At 44.7% G+C, this 18,486-nt stretch overlaps 1 protein-coding gene and 1 long non-coding RNA gene across 3 annotated transcripts in view; both read left to right on the top strand.

Moving 5' to 3' along the window:
• The first annotated feature begins 13,914 nt into the window (after positions 1-13,914).
• On the top strand, positions 13,915-16,781 carry LOC119276855. Of its 2 annotated transcripts, none has more exons than XR_005136831.1 (4): positions 13,915-14,318; positions 14,996-15,187; positions 15,305-15,612; positions 16,416-16,781. It is a non-coding gene; the product is annotated as an uncharacterized LOC119276855 (long non-coding RNA). The 2 variants fall into 2 exon arrangements; XR_005136832.1 differs by having other exon boundaries at positions 14,993-15,187.
• Positions 16,782-17,318: 537 nt separating this feature from the next.
• The window catches only part of LOC119276854, a 4,079-nt gene continuing 2,911 nt past the window's right edge, over positions 17,319-18,486 (top strand). Inside the window, exon 1 of the mRNA XM_037558027.1 lies at positions 17,319-18,006. Within this exon, the coding sequence (XP_037413924.1) occupies positions 17,366-18,006 (641 nt within the window). The 5' untranslated portion in view covers positions 17,319-17,365. The remainder of the gene's footprint in view (positions 18,007-18,486) is intronic.

The following is an 18,486-nucleotide window of genomic DNA, read 5'->3' as shown; positions in this document are numbered from 1 at the left end:
GCGCCTCGAAGATGGAGATCAGAAGCGCAAGATGATATTGGCCATATCTTGTCACTTTATTTTTTGCATGTGATGTTTGTCATGTTTACATCTTATTTTCTTAGAACGACGGTAGCATAAATAAGATGATCCCTCACTAAAATTTCATGAAAAGTGTTCCCCCTAACTGTGCATCATTGCGAAAGTTCGTTGTTTCGACGCACCACGTGATGATTGGGTGTGATAGATTCTAACATTCGCATACAACGGGTGTAAGCCAGATTTACACATGTGAAACACTGAGGTTGAATTGACGAGCCTAGCATGTATAGACATGGCCTAGGAACACGAGAGACCGAAAGGTCGAACATGAGTCATATGGTAGATGCGATCAACATGGAGATGTTCACTGGTGATGACTAGTCTGTCTCACATGATGATCGGACACGACCTAGTCGATTCGGATCATATATCACTTAGATGACTAGAGGGATTTCTATCGGAGTGGGAGTTCATTAAATAATTTGATTACGTGAACTTAATTATCATGAACTTAGTCTAAAATTGTGTTTACAATCTATCCTATAGATCCAATGGCCCACGTTAATGTTGCCCTCAACTTCAACGTGTTCCTAGAGAAAACCAAGCTGAAAGACGATGGAAGCAACTATATGGACTGGGTCCGTAACTTGAGGATCATCCTCATAGCTGCCAAAAAAGCATATGTCCTTGAAGCACCGCTAGGTGACGCACCCATTTTCCCAGCAACTCAAGACATTATGAACGCCTGACAGTCGCGTAGTGATGATTACTCCCTGGTTCAGTGTGGCATGCTTTACAGCTTAGAATCGGGGCTCCAAAAGCATTTTGAGCAAGACAGAGCATATGAGATGTTCCAAGAGCTGAAAATGGTTTTCTAAGCTCATGCCCGGGTCGAGAGATATGAAGTCTCCGACAAGTTCTACATTTGTAAGATGGAGGAAAACATTTCTGTCAGCGAGCACATACTCAAAATGTCTGGGTTGCACAACCGCTTGTATCATCTGGGAGTTAATCTTCCAGATGACTCAGCCATTGGCAGGATCCTCCAGTCGCTTCCACCTAGCTACAAGAGCTTTGTGATGAACTACAATATGCAAGGGATGGAGAAGTCCATTCCTGTCAAGTGTTGATGGTGAATAAGACCACTAGTTTCAAGAAAGGCAGGGGAAAGAAGAACTTCAAGAAGGACGGCAAGGGATTTGCTGCGCCCGATAAGCCTTTGCTGGGAAGAAGCCAAAGAATGGACCCAAGCCTGAGACTGGGTGCTTTTATTGCAAGGGAAATGGTCACTAGAAGCGGAACTGCCCCAAGTACTTAGCGGATAAGAATGCCGACAATGCAAAAGGTATATATGATATACATGTTATTGATGTGTACCTTATCAGCGCTCGTAGTAGCTCCTGGGTATTTGATACTGGTGCGGTTGCTCACATTTGTAACTCAAAACAGGATCCGCGGAATAAGCGGAGACTGGCAAAGGACAAGGTGACGATGTGCGTCGGGAATGGTTCCAAGGTCGATGCGATTGCCGTCGGCACACTACCTCTAGATCTACCTTCGGGATTAGTTTTGAACCTCAATAATTGTTATTTAGTACCAGCTTTGAGCATGAACATTGTATCTGGATCTCGTTTGATGCAAGATGGCTACTCATTTAAATTCGAGAATAATGGTTGTTCTATTTATATGAGAGATATGTTTTATGGTCATGCCCCGCTGGCAATGGTTTATTTTTATTAAATCTCGAGCATGATGTTACACATATTCATAGTGTGAATACCAAAAGATGTAAGGTTGGTAATTATAGTCCCAGATACTTGTGGCACTGCCGCCTTGGTCACATTGGTATCAAACGCATGAAGAAACTCCATGCAGATGGACTTTTGGAGTCTCTTGATTATGACTCATTTGACACGTGTGAACCATGCCTGATGGACAAAATGACCAAGACTCCGTTCTCTGGAACAATGAAGCGAGCAACCAACTTGTTGAAAATAATACATACTGATGTATGCGATCCAATGCGCGTTGAGGCTCGCGGTGGCTATCATTATGTTCTCACCCTTACCGATGACTTAAGTAGATATGGGTATGTCTACTTACTGAAACACAAGTCTGAGACCTTTGAAAAGTTCAAGGAATTTCAGAACAAGGTAGAGAACCAACACGACAGGAAAATAAAGTTCTTACGATCAGATCGTGGAGGAGAGTATTTGAGTCATGAGTTTGGCATGCACTTAAGGAAATGTGGAATTGTTTCACAGCTCACACCGCCTGGAACACCTCAATGAAATGGTGTGTCCAAATGTCGTAATCGCACTCTATTGGATATGGTGCGATCTATTATGTCTCTTACCGATCTATCGCTATCATTTCGGGGTTATGCTTTAGAGACTGCCGCATTCACTTTAAATAGGGCACCATCTAAATTCGTTGAGACGACACCGTATGAATTATGGTTTGGGAAGAAACCTAAGCTGTCGTTTCTGAAAGTTTCTGGATGTGATTCTTATGTCAAGAAACTTCAACGTGAAAAGCTCGAATGCAAATCGGAAAAATGCGTCTTCCTAGGATACCCTAAGGAAACTATTGGGTATACCTTCTACCTTAGATCCGAGGGCAAGATCTTTGTTGCCAAGAATGGATCCTTTCCAGAGAAAGAGTTTCTCTTGAAAGAAGTAAGTGGGAGGAAAGTAGAACTTGATGAGGTAACCCCTCTTGAGTAGTAAAGTAGCGTAGCTCAGGAAGATGTTTCTGTGGTGCCTGCACCGACTAGAGAGGAAGTTAATGATGATGCTCATGAAACTTCGGATCAAGTTACTAATGAACTTCGTAGGTCCACAAGGACACGTTCCACACCAGAATTGGTCCTTCGTATAAAAACACTTATTTAAGAAGAACTTCGTAGGCCCTTCATATAAAAACACTCTTGTCCTGGAAATCATGTTGTTAGACAACGGTGAACCTTCGAACTATGAAGAAGCAATGGCGGGCTCGGATTCCAACAAATGGCTTGAAGCCATGAAATCCGAGATAGGATCCATGTATGAGAACAAAGTATGGACTTTGGTGGACTTGCCCGATGATCGGCAAGCCATAGAGAATAAGTAGATCTTTAAGAAGAAGACTGACGCGGATGGTAATGTGACCGCCTATAAGGCTCGGCTTGTCGCTAAGGGTTATTGACAAGTTCAAGGTTTTGACTACGATGAGACCTTCTCACCCGTAGCGATGTTGAAGTCCGTCCGAATCATGTTAGCAATTGCCGCATTCTATGATTACGAGATCTGGCAAATGGACGTCAAAACGGCATTCCTTAACGGTTTCCTTAAGGAAGAATTGTATATGATGCAGCCAGAAGGTTTTGTCGATCCTAAGAATACTGACAAGGTATGCAAGCTCCAATGCTCCATCTATGGGCTGGTGCAAGCATCTCGGAGTTGGAACATTCGCTTTAATGAAGTGATCAAAGTGTTTGGGTTTATACAGACTTATGGAGAAGCCTGTATTTACAAGAAAGTGAGTGAGAGCTCTGTAGCATTTCTCATATTATATGTGGATGACATACTATTGATGGGAAATGATATAGAACTTTTGGAAAGCATAAAGGCCTACTTGAATAATTGTTTTTCAATGAAGGACCTTGGAGAAGCTGCTTACATATTAGGCATCAAGATCAATAGAGATATATCGAGACGCCTCATTGGTATTTCACAAAGCACATATCTTGACAAGATATTGAAGAAGTTCAATATGGATCAGTCCAAGAAGGGGTTCTTGCCTGTATTGCAAGGTGTGAAATTGAGCACAACTCAATGCCCGACCTCGACAGAAGATAGAGAAAAGATGAGTGTCATCCCCTACGCTTCAGCCACAGGCTCTATTATGTATGCCATGCTGTGTACCAGACCTAATGTGAACCTTGCCATAAGTTTGGTAGGGAGGTACCAAAGTGATCCCGATATGGAACATTGGACAACGGTCAAGAATATCCTGAAGTAACTGAAAAGGACTAAGGAAGAGCTCATCGTAAAGGGTTACGTTGATGCTAGCTTTGACACAGATCTGGATGACTCCAAGTCACAAACCGGATACATGTATATTTTGAATGTTGGGACAGTCAGCTGGTGTAGTTGCAAGCAAAGCATGGTGGCGGGATCTACATGTGAAGCGGAGTACATAGCTACTTCGGAAGCAGCATAGGAAGCAGTCTCGATGAAGGAGTTTATCACCGACCTAGGAGTGATTCCCAATGCGTCGGGCCCGATGACTCTCTTCTGTGATAACACTAGAGCTATTTCCCTTGCCAAGGAGCCCAGGTTTACAAGAAGACTAGGCACAACAAGCGTCGCTTCAACTCCATTCATGAATATATTCAAGATGGAGACATAGATATTTGTAAAGTGCATACGGATCTGAATGTGGTAGATCCCTTGACTAAACCTCTTCCACGAGCAAAACATGATCAACACCAGAACTCTATGGGTGTTCGATTCATCACAATGTAACTACATTATTGACTCTAGTGCAAGTGGGAGACTGTTGGAAATATGCCCTAGAGGCAATAATAAAATGGTTATTATTATATTTCCTTGTTCATGATAATTGTCTATTGTTCATGCTATAATTGTATTAACCGGAAACCGTAATACATGTGTGAATACATAGACCACAACATGTCCCTAGTGAGCCTCTAGTTGACTAGCTCGTTGATCAATAGATGGTTATGGTTTCTTGGCCATGGACATCGGATGTCATTGATAACGAGATCACATAATTAGGTGAATGATGTGATGGACAAGACCCAATCCTAAGAATAGCACAAGATCGTGTAGTTCGTTTGCCAGAGCTTTTCTAATGTCAAGTATCTTTCCTTAGACCATGAGATTGCCCAACTCCTGGATATCATAGGAATGCTTTGGGTGTATCAAACGTCACAACGTAACTGGGTGACCACAAAGGTGCACTACAGGTATCTCCGAAAGTGTTTGTTGGTTGGCACGAATCGAGACTGGGATTTGTCACTCCGTATGACGGAGAGGTATCTCTGGGCCCACTCGGTAATGCATCATCATAATGAGCTCAATGTGATTAAGGAGTTAGCCACGGGATCATGTGTTACAGAACGAGTAAAGGGAGTTGCTGGTAACGAGATTTAACGAGGTACGGGGATACCGACGATCAAATCTCGGGCAAGTAACATACCGATGGACAAAGGGAATTGCATACGGGATTGATCGCATCCCCGGCATCGTGGTTCATCCAATGAGATCATCATGGAACATGTGGGAGCCAATATGGGTATCCAGATCCCGCTATTGGTTATTGGCCGGAGAGATGCCTCGGTCATGTCTGCATGGTTCCCGAACCCGTAAGGTCTACACACTTAAGGTTCGGTGACGCTAGAAATGTAATGGGAAATTGTATGTGGTCACCTAAAGTTTTTTGAAGTCCCGAATGAGATCTCGGACATCACGAGGAGTTCCGAAATGGTCCAGAGGTGAAAATTTTTATATGGGAAATCCAGTTTTAGTCACCGGAAAGGTTTCGGGGTTATCGGTATTGTACCGGGACCACCGAAAGGTGTCCGGGGGTCCACCGAGTGGGGCCACCTACCCCGGGGGACCAAGTGGGCTGAATATGGGTGGGAACCAGCCCCCTAGTGGGCTGGTGCACCCCCTCCCAAGGTGCCTAGGGTTGGAAACCCTAGGGGGTGGAGGCACCTCCCACCTTGCTTGGGGGGCAAGTACCCCCCCTTGGCCGCCACCCCCTAGATGCATCTAGGGGGGCCGGACCCCTCTCCTCTTCACCCTATAAATAGAGGGGGGTGGGAGGGTAGCCACACCCCTTCCCCTGGTGCAGTCCTCTCCCCTGCTACACCTCTTCCTCCTCCGTAGTGCTTGGCGAAGCCCTGCCGGAGAACCACGAGCTCCACCACCACCATGCCGTCGTGCTGCCGGAGTTCTCCCTCAACTTCTCCTCCCCCCTTGCTGGATCAAGGAGGAGACGTCCCCGGGCTGTACGTGTGTTGAACGCGGAGGCGCCGTCCATTCGGCGCTTGGATCGGATCTTCCGTGATTTGAATCGCCGCGAGTACAACTCCATCACCCGCGTTCTTGTAATGCTTCCACTTTGCGATCATCAAGGGTATGAAGATGCACTCCCTCTCTCTCTCTCTCTCGTTGCTAGAATCTCCTAGATTGATCTTGGTGACACGTAGGATTTTTTTGAATTATTACTACGTTCCCCAACAGCTCATGGGTGGATGCAGCAGACATTTGAGGATGCATGGGCGGCGGCTAGAGAGGTACAATGGTGGCGGCGGATGAGGAGGGTGCGGATGCAAAGCAAGGGTGTCCAAGAGCGGGGTGGAAGAAAAGTGGACAGGGAGGGGGATTTGAGTGGGCTAGGGGGTGTCAAAGTCCTACATGGCAGTGGTTAGGACTCCCACAAAGCTCCTCTCAGTTTGTTCTGGTTTGCGGGAATTGGGACAACCAGACTTGTCTACAGACAAATGAGGTACCGTGTTGGATGGCAAATTTCTTCCGGACAGCACGGTCTAGACGGTTGCGGGTGTTTTGTGGATCCGCATTAGAGATCCCCTCCCCCCTCCACTGGCTACCCCCTCGGTGCAGCCACATTTCCTATTCCCCTTAGAGCTATTTGAAGTAGGGATGGCCTAATTTGGGTGTCTTTTCCTTTTTTTAAAAAGCTATGTGAAAATTGATGTTATTAGCCCGATGTTCGTACAAGATTTTTGTAGAAGTTCATTCAATATTTATGTTGTAATTTTGAAATTATGTTTGAAATATTCTAAATTGTTTCCTGTAATTTCCAAGATCTTGTATGAACATTTTGAAAATCCACAAAAAAACAGAAAATGAAGCTAGTTTACAGTATGTCTGCATAGAACTCATATCAAGGTCCATTGTGGTTGTTGCATATGAGCAAAGATGAAGCGATGGATCAACTTGTTAGAATTCCACTTACAAGAATCCCCACTTAGGACTTTCTGAAACTAAAAATAGTTCTTGCGTATGACTCTGGTATCTGAAAGTCTTGCTAGTTTTTTAATATTCTCTTATCAATAAATCAAGGTAAGAAACCTTGTTACACTAAGTGGGATTCCATCCGCGAAGCCTCAAAGAACCACATCTAATCGACAACATCGATAAGATATAGAAGGATTGGAGCATGGCTAGCCAACTTCCATGAAACTAAGTTTTCCCTTATCGCGAGAAAGACATCAACGATGGGCTCTAATGCTTCTTCACCTAAAGTGTCATCGGTGGTCCTACTTTCCTTCCTATGGTAGCGGCCCTCCGAACCTCAATGTTAATGACTTATTTACATTAGCCAACAACAACTTCTACCCCCTCACTGTGACACCTCATCGTGACATGTTCAACGTGTATAATCTTAAGAGAAACCCTTGGTCAACAGAAGTAGCTGTAATTAGGTGACTCAAATAACCACTTTTGAAGAATTGAGAAAACAATGTCACCTTCTCTTCGTACATCCAGTTATGATCTATCGATGCATATTCCACGAAAACATATACTTAAATAAAAACACAATATTAGCCTTTCCTATTATTCACTCTAACAACAACATGAGTATTGAGTAAAAACCAAAATTATACCCGGGGACCCACCTTAAACCTACATGGCACTCCACATAGATTGTCAGCACAAGTCTAGGAGAACAACAATAGTCCAAGAAGCAAGCCCATGTGGGTCCAAGCAAGCGACCTTGGTCAACAAAGTCTAAGATAGATTTCATGGTCAACAAGTCAAAGGAAGAAGAACTCATAAAAGAATAAGTCAAAGATGAAGGCAAAGGATCAAAGAGGTGCAAGCCCAAGAAACAAAGTGTTCATATGGTTGAGGGAATCTCTCCCTAACTAGGCCTCCACTCCCTCCAAGCCCAACTAGAGGCATATGAGCCAAAGGACACAAAATTAGCTAGTTCTACCCTCCCACCTCCTCTTGTAAAGGCAACCTTGGTCACTTGTCAATGACCCCTAGACTATAGAAGGCCCCTATGGGCATGTAACTCATTCACTCCCACTTAAATAAACTCAAGAGGACTCACTCCCCCCTCCCTGGAGAAAGGCCGGACCAGAGGATGGGAATCGGAGTTTGAAGGCCTAGTGAGGCTCGGACTAGTTGAGAGTTGTGTGACTTTGGAAGCGGCAACACCCCTAGTTTTCCATGCATGAAGCACCACACTCAACGAGTATTCTCATAGGACATACACCACACTCCAACGGGGCGACTGAACCTAATCAAAAAACATTGACGTGTCACTTTGTCGAGTGTACAATGACCTTCACTATAAGATCGTTGCACACTCCCCTACATACTCATCACTAACCACGTCGCTAGGAATTACTCTCATCGAAAGGTGTTTCTTGAACAAGAACAATGAGTAAATTGACAATTCGGTTGGCAAGGATCACGTACCTTTGATGGAAGGGGTTACAAAGACAAGGGTCAAAGGACTTTCCATGAGGTTGATCAATCTTGGTGGGAGGGGAAGCTCGATCTACATCTAAATAGCTTGGGCGAGGGAGAAGGCCAACCATGCGGTGGGGGCAGAGAAAGATAGCTTCGGGGAGAGGGAGGCCACACCTGGGAGAGGATCTGTGGTCCGCATCACTAACAACTATGCCCACACAAAGCAACAATGCTCCAACGAATATACATAAGTTAACTTTGCACGGAGGGCATGTAGATCTAGATGTCTTCATGTTGCTTAATAGACTAGTCGCTATCGACGAGCGCTTTAGAAGGGTTGTCGGTATTGACTAACCACATGTGACTATGACCAAAAGTTCATCACTGAAAGGTCACACATATGCATCCATTAGTTGTATCTGAGCACCCAAAGTATCATATGTTAGGCTGTAGCCACTAATAGGCAACTTAGTAGCATGCATGTTGATGCACATCAAACATGCGAACATTCGTTGCCATGAGTAAGTGGAATCGCCATGTCAGTGGTGTGCCATCCAAATTTAGTTCCTTCATAGACGATTGGCGGTGCTTGGACGTCCCGTAGTGGAAAATTGATATGATGTTCATTTAACAGTCATTGTTGACAATCTTTCAATGGCCCGCCAGTGCTAAGGAAGCCCTATTAGCGGTGACTAATCAACTCTAAACATATATTGTGGTAGTGAACTCTGATATAGAGATAACCCCTAATCAATATTATATATGTGCCCGTCGACTAGCTAGCGCGCATGTTGATGGAAAGCTCATATGCAAGGTGTTAGAGAGAGAGGGAGGGAGGGAGGGGAGAGAGAGAGAGGAATCAAACATGACCAAAACAATAAGCTAGTTCTTGGCGAGATTCCAACAAACACCTTGTGTGCATGTACGAAGTTTGAGCTATATCATAAAATCAACAAGTATCAAGTTGTCTGATTTTACCACGACAACGTGCTTGAAAGAGCAACTCACTGACAAGCGGTTTTCAGCAAGGTATTTTCTACAGGCACTGAAATATTCGGTAACAGATAGTTTTGTGATAAGATACTTCATAATGGGTGACAAGTAATGATACGTCTCCAACGCATCTATAGTTTTTGATTGTTCCATGTTGTTATATTATCATTCTTGGATGTTTTACAATCATTTTATATCTTTTTTTGGTACTAACCTATTGACATAGTGCCCAGTGCCAATTGATGTTTTCTGCTTGTTTTTTACATGGCAGGAAATCAATAGCAAACGGAGTCCAAAAGCAGCGAAACTTTTTGTGGATTTTTTCTGGACCAGAAGACACCTGTTGGGCCAAATAAGTACAAGAGGGGTGCTCCGAGGGGAGCACAACCCACCAGGGCACGCCTGGGGGCCCAGGCACGCCCAGGTGGGTTGTGCCCACCTCGGTGGCCTTCCGCACGCCTCTTTGCTCTATAAATACCCCAATATTGCAGAAACCCTAGGGGAGTCGACGAAAATCAATTCCGGCTACCGCAAGTTTGAGAAACACCAGATCCAATCTAGACACCATCACGGAGGGGTTCATCATCCTCGTTGGTGCCTCTCCAATGATGTGTGAGTAGTTCATTGTATACCTACAGGTCCGTAGTTAGTAGCTAGATGGCTTTCTCTCTCTCTCTCTCGTTTGATTCTCAATACAATGGTCTCTTGGCGATCCATATGATGTAACTCTTTTTGCGGTGTGTCTGTTGTGATCCGATGAACTTTGAGTTTATGATCAGATCTATGTTTTTATCCATGAAAGTTATTTGAGTCTCCTTTGATCTCTTATATGCATGATTGCTTATAGCCTCGTATTTCTTCTCTGATATTTAGGTTTTATTTATCCAACTTGATCTATTTATCTTGCAATGGGAAGAGGTGCTTTGTGATGGTTCCTTATGGCGCTTGATCCCAGTGACAGAAGGGGAACCAACACGTATGTATCGTTGCTATTAAGGATAACAAGTTGGGGTCTATTTCTACATAAATAGATCTTGTCTACATCATGTCATCGTTCTTATTGCATTACTCCATTTTTCCATGAACTTAATACACTAGATGCATGTTGGATAGCGGTCGATGTGTGGAGTAATAGTAGTAGATGCAGGCAGGAGTCGGTCTACTAATCTTGGACGTGATGCCTATACAATGATCATTGCCTGGATATCGTCATGAGTATTTGAAGTTTTATCAATTGCCCAACAGTAATTTCTTTTCCCACCGTATGTTATATTTCTCGAGAGAAGCCACTAGTGAAACCTACGGCCCCTGGGTCTCTTTTTTATATAGATTTTCCTTTCGATCTATTTTCATTAGCTTTTATTTTCAGATCTGTTAAACCAAAAACACAAAAATACTTTGCTGCACTTTATTTTATTTGCGATCTATTTATCCAATCTATTACAACTTTCTCCCGTCCACTTGCCAATTTTTGGCGCCATTACCCGAAAGGAATTGACAACCCCTTTAACACGTATGGGTTGCGAGTATTTGTTATTTGTGTGCAGGAGCTGTTTACATTGTGTTGCGTGGTTCTCCTACAGGTTCGATAACCTTGGTCTCATCACTGAGGGAAATACCTACCGTCGCCGTGCTGCATCATCCCTTCCTTTTGGGGGAAATATCGACGAAGTTCTAGTAGACATCAAGTAACAAGTGTAGCAAAGGTGCGGCAAGGTGTCCCAATCCTTTTTATAGCAAAGGATAAGCTTGGAGGAACTCTTATATAAAGCAAAGCGCTCCCGAGGACACATGGGAATTACTGTTAAGTTAGTTTTCATCATGCTCATATGATTCGCATTCGTTACTTTGATAATTTGATATGTGGGTGGACCGGTGCTTGGGTGATGTCCTTACTTGGACAAGCCCCCCACAAAGAAGAATTAAAATAAATCTAACCATAACATGAAACATGTGGATCCAAATCAGCCCCTTACGAAGCAACACATAAATTAGGGTTTAAGCTTCTGTCACTCTAGCAACCCATCATCTACTTATTACTTCACAATGCCTCCCCCTAGGCCCAAATCATGGTGAAGTGTCATGTAGTTGACGTTCACACAACACCACTAGAGGAAAGATAACATACATCTCATCAAAATATCGAACAAATACCAAATTCACATGATTACTTATAACAAGACTTCTCTCGTGTCCTCAGGAACAAACGTAACTAGTCACAAAGCATGTTCATTAAGGATCTGAACATATGATCTTGCACAAAATAAACCAACTAGCATCAACTACAAGGAGCAACCAACACTACTAGCAACCCACAGGTACTAATCTAAGGAATACAAGAGATGAACTAGGATTTGAGAGGAGATGGTGCTAGTGATGATGTTGATGAAGATTGACCCTCCCTCGATGAGAGGATCGTTGGTGATGATAATGGCTTCGATTTTCTCCTCCCGGAGGGAAGTTTCCTGGCAGAATAGCTCCGCCGGAGCCCTAGATTGCTTCTGCCCAGGTTCCGCCTCGAGACGGCGACGCTTCGTACCGAAAGATCCCTTCTGGCTTTTTCTAGGTCAAAAGCTTTCATATAGCAGAAGATGGGCGCGAGATGATGGCCAGGGGGCCCACAAGCCTTGAGGGCTCGCCCAGGGGGTAGGGCGCACCTCCCATGCTTGTGGCCACCTGGTGGGTCTCTTCCGTAGTTTCTTCGCCCAATATTTTTTATATATTCCAAAATAATTCTCCATAAGAGTTGTGCAGAATAGGTATCTCAAATTTGCTCCTTTCCGATCCAGAATTCCAGCTGTCGGCATTCTCCCTCCTCATGTAAATCTTGTAAAATAAGAGAGAAAAGGCATAAGTATTGTACCATAATGTGAAATAACAGCCCATAATACGATAAATATCAACATAAAAGTATGATGCAAAATGGACGTATCACTCACCCCAACATCAATACCCCACCAAGATACCAAAGAACCCATGTATATCATGCCCCCAACTTGGACATGAGCAAACTGTAGCAAACTTGAGCAATATGTACCAATAACAAGCAAGCACTTGAATAACAACAAATATGACAAGAGAAACACCAAATCAATTGAGATGCAAGGATTTACGTGGAAACCTCTTGCAGAGAAAACCCTTTGACTATTCTCGAGTTTGGTAAAAGCCTACATAAACAATTTTGCTAACTATCCCAAACAACTCATATTTCAACACACGACATGCATAAGCAATGGTTTGCACGATAGACTGGTCAAATTTGCTTCGAAATGATGAATTTAGGGTTGCACATGATCACACAAGGTCTACACAACTTGTGTAGTCGTGGTCATGTATCATATGTGGATGGCGACTCGCTATCGTCCATATTATAGCCACTCATGCATCGTTGGAGAACAGTGTTGCAAAGCAAGGATGGCCCTATGGATAGGGCACATGTATGTTCAAAATTAAAAGCATATAGTGTGGGTTGATGAACAGACATCTTGATTTGGATACAGATGGCTTGAGAGGTACATTTAGTGTGTTCTACTCATAGTGTTAAGAGAGCAAATCATGTGGACTCATGGATTTTGAAAGAGGAAAACTACAATTCTGAAACTTTGTTGGAAGTTAATATGAACTATGCTTACAGTTATGGAGATTCAGGCGAGATTGGCACACAAAACCCTATTTCGTGGTACATAATTTTTTTGGAATGCTGCTCGTTAGATGCTTTTTTAAACTCAGTACGATCAAAGTATGAACGTACACTCACATATGTGAATGCACACACACATTTTATTCCTACTAGTACCTCGCAGAGGCTGAATCGGCACAACATCTCGAGACCGGCGAAGTCATCATAGGGCTTTTCCAGCACCGAAGAATTCATAGCTAGATTTTCACCATTTACTTGTTCCAATCAGAGTAGATTACATAAGTGCGCGGCGGTCCGTAGCGTATTAGTTTAGGGATTAGGCACGAGGCAACGACATCCCACGACCCACATGCAGATCCTACTAGCGTCCAATTCCGTCCACCAAATCAAATTACCTCTGTGACCAGCCCTTTTGACGGTTTGCTCCTCTGCCGCGATGCAAAACCTCCATCTAATCGATCGAGCTACATCCACAGACCACAGGCCACGCAAAAGCAGACGGACCAAAACCCCGCAGCCAGGATCCCGCACCCACTACAACACGTATGGCATTAGGAGGCATTTTTTTGCCAGCGTTTTTGCTAAACGCCTCAAAATCATGCCATTGAAGGCACTTTCTAAAAATGCCTCCGAAGCTCACAGCCTTCAAGGGCAATTTGGAAAATTGCCTGCAAAACAGGGGGAAAGCAAGGCGTTCTCAAAAGTGCCGCGGAGTTTAGCCGGCGTTTTAGCGTAAAATGCCTCGAATGCTTTGTCTACATTACCTATAGATGTTCACTTTTTTAAGGAAACAACCCTCCCACCTGCTGCCTTCCAAAGTGTGTGAAAATAAAAAACACATAACATCGCGGCCGGCGCGTCGCTGCTCACCATCGCCGTTGCTCCTCCGTGGGCGCCTCGTCGTCGCCGCCGGAGCCTCCTCCGCCACCGGTGCTCCACACCGGATCCTCCGCAGCCGTCGCGGCAGCCGCGTCCGCGACGACCTGCACCGCCATCTCCACGCTGTGCCTCTTCTTCTCTCATCCCCAATCTCGGGGTGGGATTGCAGTGGGCGCGGTGAAGGAGAGGGGAGATCGAGGCTCGGAGAGGAGGAGGGGCAAGGTGGTCCAGGAAATGAACGAATCAGCGGCGATCCTCCCCACACCAGACACGAATATTGCTGGTTGCAGTTGATCCGACGCCCTGGTGCACAGAAGGTGTTCGAGGTAATGTCTCTTAAATTTTGTACTTCTTTTTCTTCCAGTTTTTGTTTGTGCTAGAAGTCCTGTAGGAAGAATCATTATGCTATGACATCTAGAATCAACTTGTACTGTGTTGGATGTTCTTTTTGTAATTATACATGGAGTGTGTCAACTTGTCCTGTTGAAATTTGAGCTTTGTTCGTTGTGGCCTTGCGTGCATGGTGGCCTTCTGTTCATGTTAGAAAAGTGCACACAAGGAGTAAGCTATGTAGATATACTGATAATCAAACTGCAGGCGCATTTGCCATTTCTATATGGAACATCCCTACATGTTATCTAGTAAGCTATGTAGATATACTTCTATTCTTGCTGCATCAGGTTTCAGTTAACCTGTTTTCTTGCTACACTTGAGGTCTTCTATATAGAACATCCCTGACATACATGATCTTTTCTTAAATCAGTAAACTAATAACATGACAACACTGAACTGATTATCTACAGAGTTCTATGCAGTTTAGTTACCATTGGAGTAGCACTGAACTGATTAAGTCTCGTATATTAGTACTATATAGATTCTTAACCTGTGGAATTTTTGCTAGTAGTAAATTGATATTGTTTCTAGGAATTTCTCTTTGCTTCTGCTCACTTTCAAATATTTATTATGGAATAACTGAGGTGAATTTTAACCATTTGCTAAGCAGCGGTAGCAACATATTTGATGAGCCATTTATCCTCGCAACTCAAGCTACCCAAGTCTATTATGTACAAGATTCTATAGAGAAGGATTGGTACGTTGTGGTTCATCCACCTGCAAGAGACTTCTTTGATATGGACGCTAGAATTGATGGGCATGATGATGTCCACCTGCAAGAGACTTCTTTGATATGGATCAGGTGAGAGCTATTGATTGTTTTTGAACTAAATGTCGAATGGATAGTAGTCATCATTGGTGTTTTTATCTTAGTTTTTATCTTGTTTTTTCTAACCGAGTTTTGAATTGTACACGCCAGGAAAAAATGATGACTTTGAGATCAAGATCTGATGCATTTAATCAGTCCCATGTGTCTGACCATGAACGGAGATTGAATGGGCTGAATTATAGAGTCAGAGAAGTTAATCCACCACAAATGGAATGCATCAATGTTATCAAGCAAAAACAGAAGCTTCAAACAGGGATAAATTAAAACGCTTCACTATGGTAAGCTCTTAAACTACAGGAAGTCAGGTGACCAAGCATCAGGCTCATTGCATTACCTCAGAATGTGCTGTGAGGAATACGTTGAAGAGATAGAAGATATGTGAGACAACAAGGTCATAGGTGAGTTGCACTAACATGAAATAATATGTACTGGTGCTACTTAACTCCAAACTCTGTTTTCTGTGGATATATAATTTCCTAACCTGAACATAGTAATCAGCTCATCTAATATCCTCTTCTCTGCAATCCTTGACAATAATCTGGAGTTGTTGTGACAATAGGTTTTGACAAGAGGTGTACATGTGTATTGGTGATCAAAGATGCTCATTTAAGTTGTGATAATAGGCATAGGTTTTGGTCATTTCTAAATTTGTGAAGATATGTTTCATTGCTGTACAGTATTCAACAACAGTAGGTAGTGCACCTGTGTAAAGTTTGTACAGTTGTTGCACCTTGAATTGATGGCTCCATGTTTCAGTTCTTAAAAATAGTGCTCGGTGTCTTAGTGTCATGTGGAATCTGGACATTCTAATGGCCAGCGGTGCTTCTCCGAAATGACAACTCTTGTCATATGGTTCACGCGCAAGCTGGATCAGATGGAATAACAGGCATAGGTTGCAGTTTATCCTTTTTTTGCTAGTACCAACTTGATCATCTATTCAGTGATTCAGTCCAAGGAGGCAATGACCAATGGTCCAGATTTAAAGCAATACCTATCACCCCTTAATGATCTTTATCATTTACCTATTTTACATTTTACAGTGATGTTTTTTTACCTACTCGTGCATGCTGTTGATGTTTGAATGATAGATTAAGTTTAATGGCACAAACAAAAATATGTTTAAGTTTTATTATTTACATTATTTTACATGCCTGCCTCCTTAACCCTGTTACAGTGCTAAGAACAGTCTTTGCTCTTGTAGATGTCATCCGAAAGTCGAAGTTAATGGTGACACACGGCTGATTGGTTTGTGTACTTCGAATTGATTGCATCAAGTTGGAACACTCTTTACAACATTGTTTCAACAGTAGGCAGTTTACCTGTGTGTTACATTGTTGTCGCAACAGTAGGTAGTCTACCTGTGTGTTACATTGTTGGTCCTGTGTTGGTGATTGATACTTTAATGTCGTTTTCGAATTTGTGAAGATGTTCTGATGCTTTACGTTATTCGCTTGCACAATGATACTTCTAGCCAATGCAAGCCTCTCAATCTTGTTCTACTGTTGTATATATGTGTTTGTACAGTGGTTGCAAATTAGTGAGCTTGCTGCAACAGTGTTTTTAATTATAATCTTACATGTCTGTAAAGTTTGTGGCGTTCTTATGTGCCTCAGAAACATTTTGAAGGCAAGTCGAAAGACGCCACAAAAAGGTTTTAGAGGCGATCTTAAGAAATGCCACAAAAATGTTTTGAAGGCAGTATGACTTATGCCAGACAATAAAATTAGAGGCAGTATGAGAAATGCTACAAATAGTCTTTGGAGGCATTCCTAAAGATGCCTCAAATTGAGTTTGCTGGCGTTTTGAAAAATGCCTCTGTGTTTCTTTTGAGGCATTCTGGAAAAATGCCTCACATTGAGGTTGCTGGCATTTTAAAAATGCCCCTGTGCAGGCCTTTTGAGGCGTTCTGAAAAAGTGCCTTCAAAGACATTTCCCTTCGTGACCATCTCTAGCATATTTTAAAAATGCCTTCTATTCTCTAGGCTGGCATTATATGGGCCTTCTGAGGCATTTTAAAGTGCCTCCTATTGACGTCCGTGGTGTAGTGACCCGCGCCCGGCGTCTACATATAACCCGCCCGCACAGCGGGTGCTAAGCCAACAGCACTGTAACACTTGTCCGCGCCGATCGACCGAGCCCGAGAGCGCGCCAATGGACCCCTGCGCCTTCGTCCGCCTCACCGTAGACCAGCTCCTCCTCAAGCTCCCCGCCGTGCCGCGCCCCAGCTCCGGCGCCGCCGGCGTGCACCCCTCCACCTCCCCCTGCTTCTGCACGCTCCACCTCCAGGACCACCCTTCCTCCCTCTCCCGCACGGCGCCGCTGCCCCTCGCGTCCGCCTGCCTCCCTGGCGGGGCCAGCGGCGGTGACCCCGTCGTGCTCAGCCTCGACGCCGCCGCCGTGCAGAAGCTCTCGGGCCGCCCCGTCGAGCTCGTCGTGACCGTGCACGCGGGCCAGTCCAAGGGGAGCACGAGCACCGGCTGTGGCGTGGGCGCCAGCCGCGCCCTCGGGAAGGTGCGCGTGGCCGTCGACGTGGCGCGCGCCGCGGCTGGGGAGACCGTCGTGGCGCGCGACGGGTGGATGGACGTGGGGAAGCCGGCGTCGTCGGCCGCGCGCGCGCAGATCCATATGCTCGTGCGGACCGAGCCCGACCCGCGGTACGTCTTCCAGTTCGGGGGCGAGCCGGAGTGCGGCCCCGTCGTCTACCAGGTGCCTGGTGGAAGCGCCGGCGGCGGGCAGCGGCAGCCCGTGTTCACCTGCCGGTTCATTGCTGGCCGGAGGGCTGTTAGGACCAGGTTGGTGCCATGGTTACAGTACACGCTACACACTTGCTATATGCGTACATTCTTTCCATTTACTTGCTAAACAGCGACAGCCTATTTGCAAGTTGCCTTAACAAAATTTAGAGTCGTTCGATCTTTCCAGCTCTTGGATTGAAATTCAACGGCCAAGATGTGTTTTCTTTCGTAGATAACCCTTTTGCCCTAGCTTTCTTCCTCCGCCGGTCGGGTTGCCTGCCAAAGCTTGGTGGCGTTGTCGTGCGCATCTCATAGCCCCACCCTCCTCAAGCAATGGCGTTGGCGTGCCCGTCCCATCCGCCCATCCTTCTCGAGCTACCACCTCTTTGCCGGCCTCCTGCCGCCTCCCAGCCCCCTCTAACCCCGATGTTTTGTCCAACTTCGATGAGCCCCCACCCTTGTCTGCACCGAAACCAGTCAACCCCCTCCCTCGCCATAAGGGACGCTGCCACTGTCGCGTTGTCCCAGGCTCCGGGT

Source organism: Triticum dicoccoides, chromosome 3B (genome assembly GCF_002162155.2).
Source record: "Triticum dicoccoides isolate Atlit2015 ecotype Zavitan chromosome 3B, WEW_v2.0, whole genome shotgun sequence".
Lineage (NCBI taxonomy): Eukaryota > Viridiplantae > Streptophyta > Magnoliopsida > Poales > Poaceae > Triticum > Triticum dicoccoides.
This window is presented reverse-complemented; position numbering and strand designations above follow the sequence as displayed.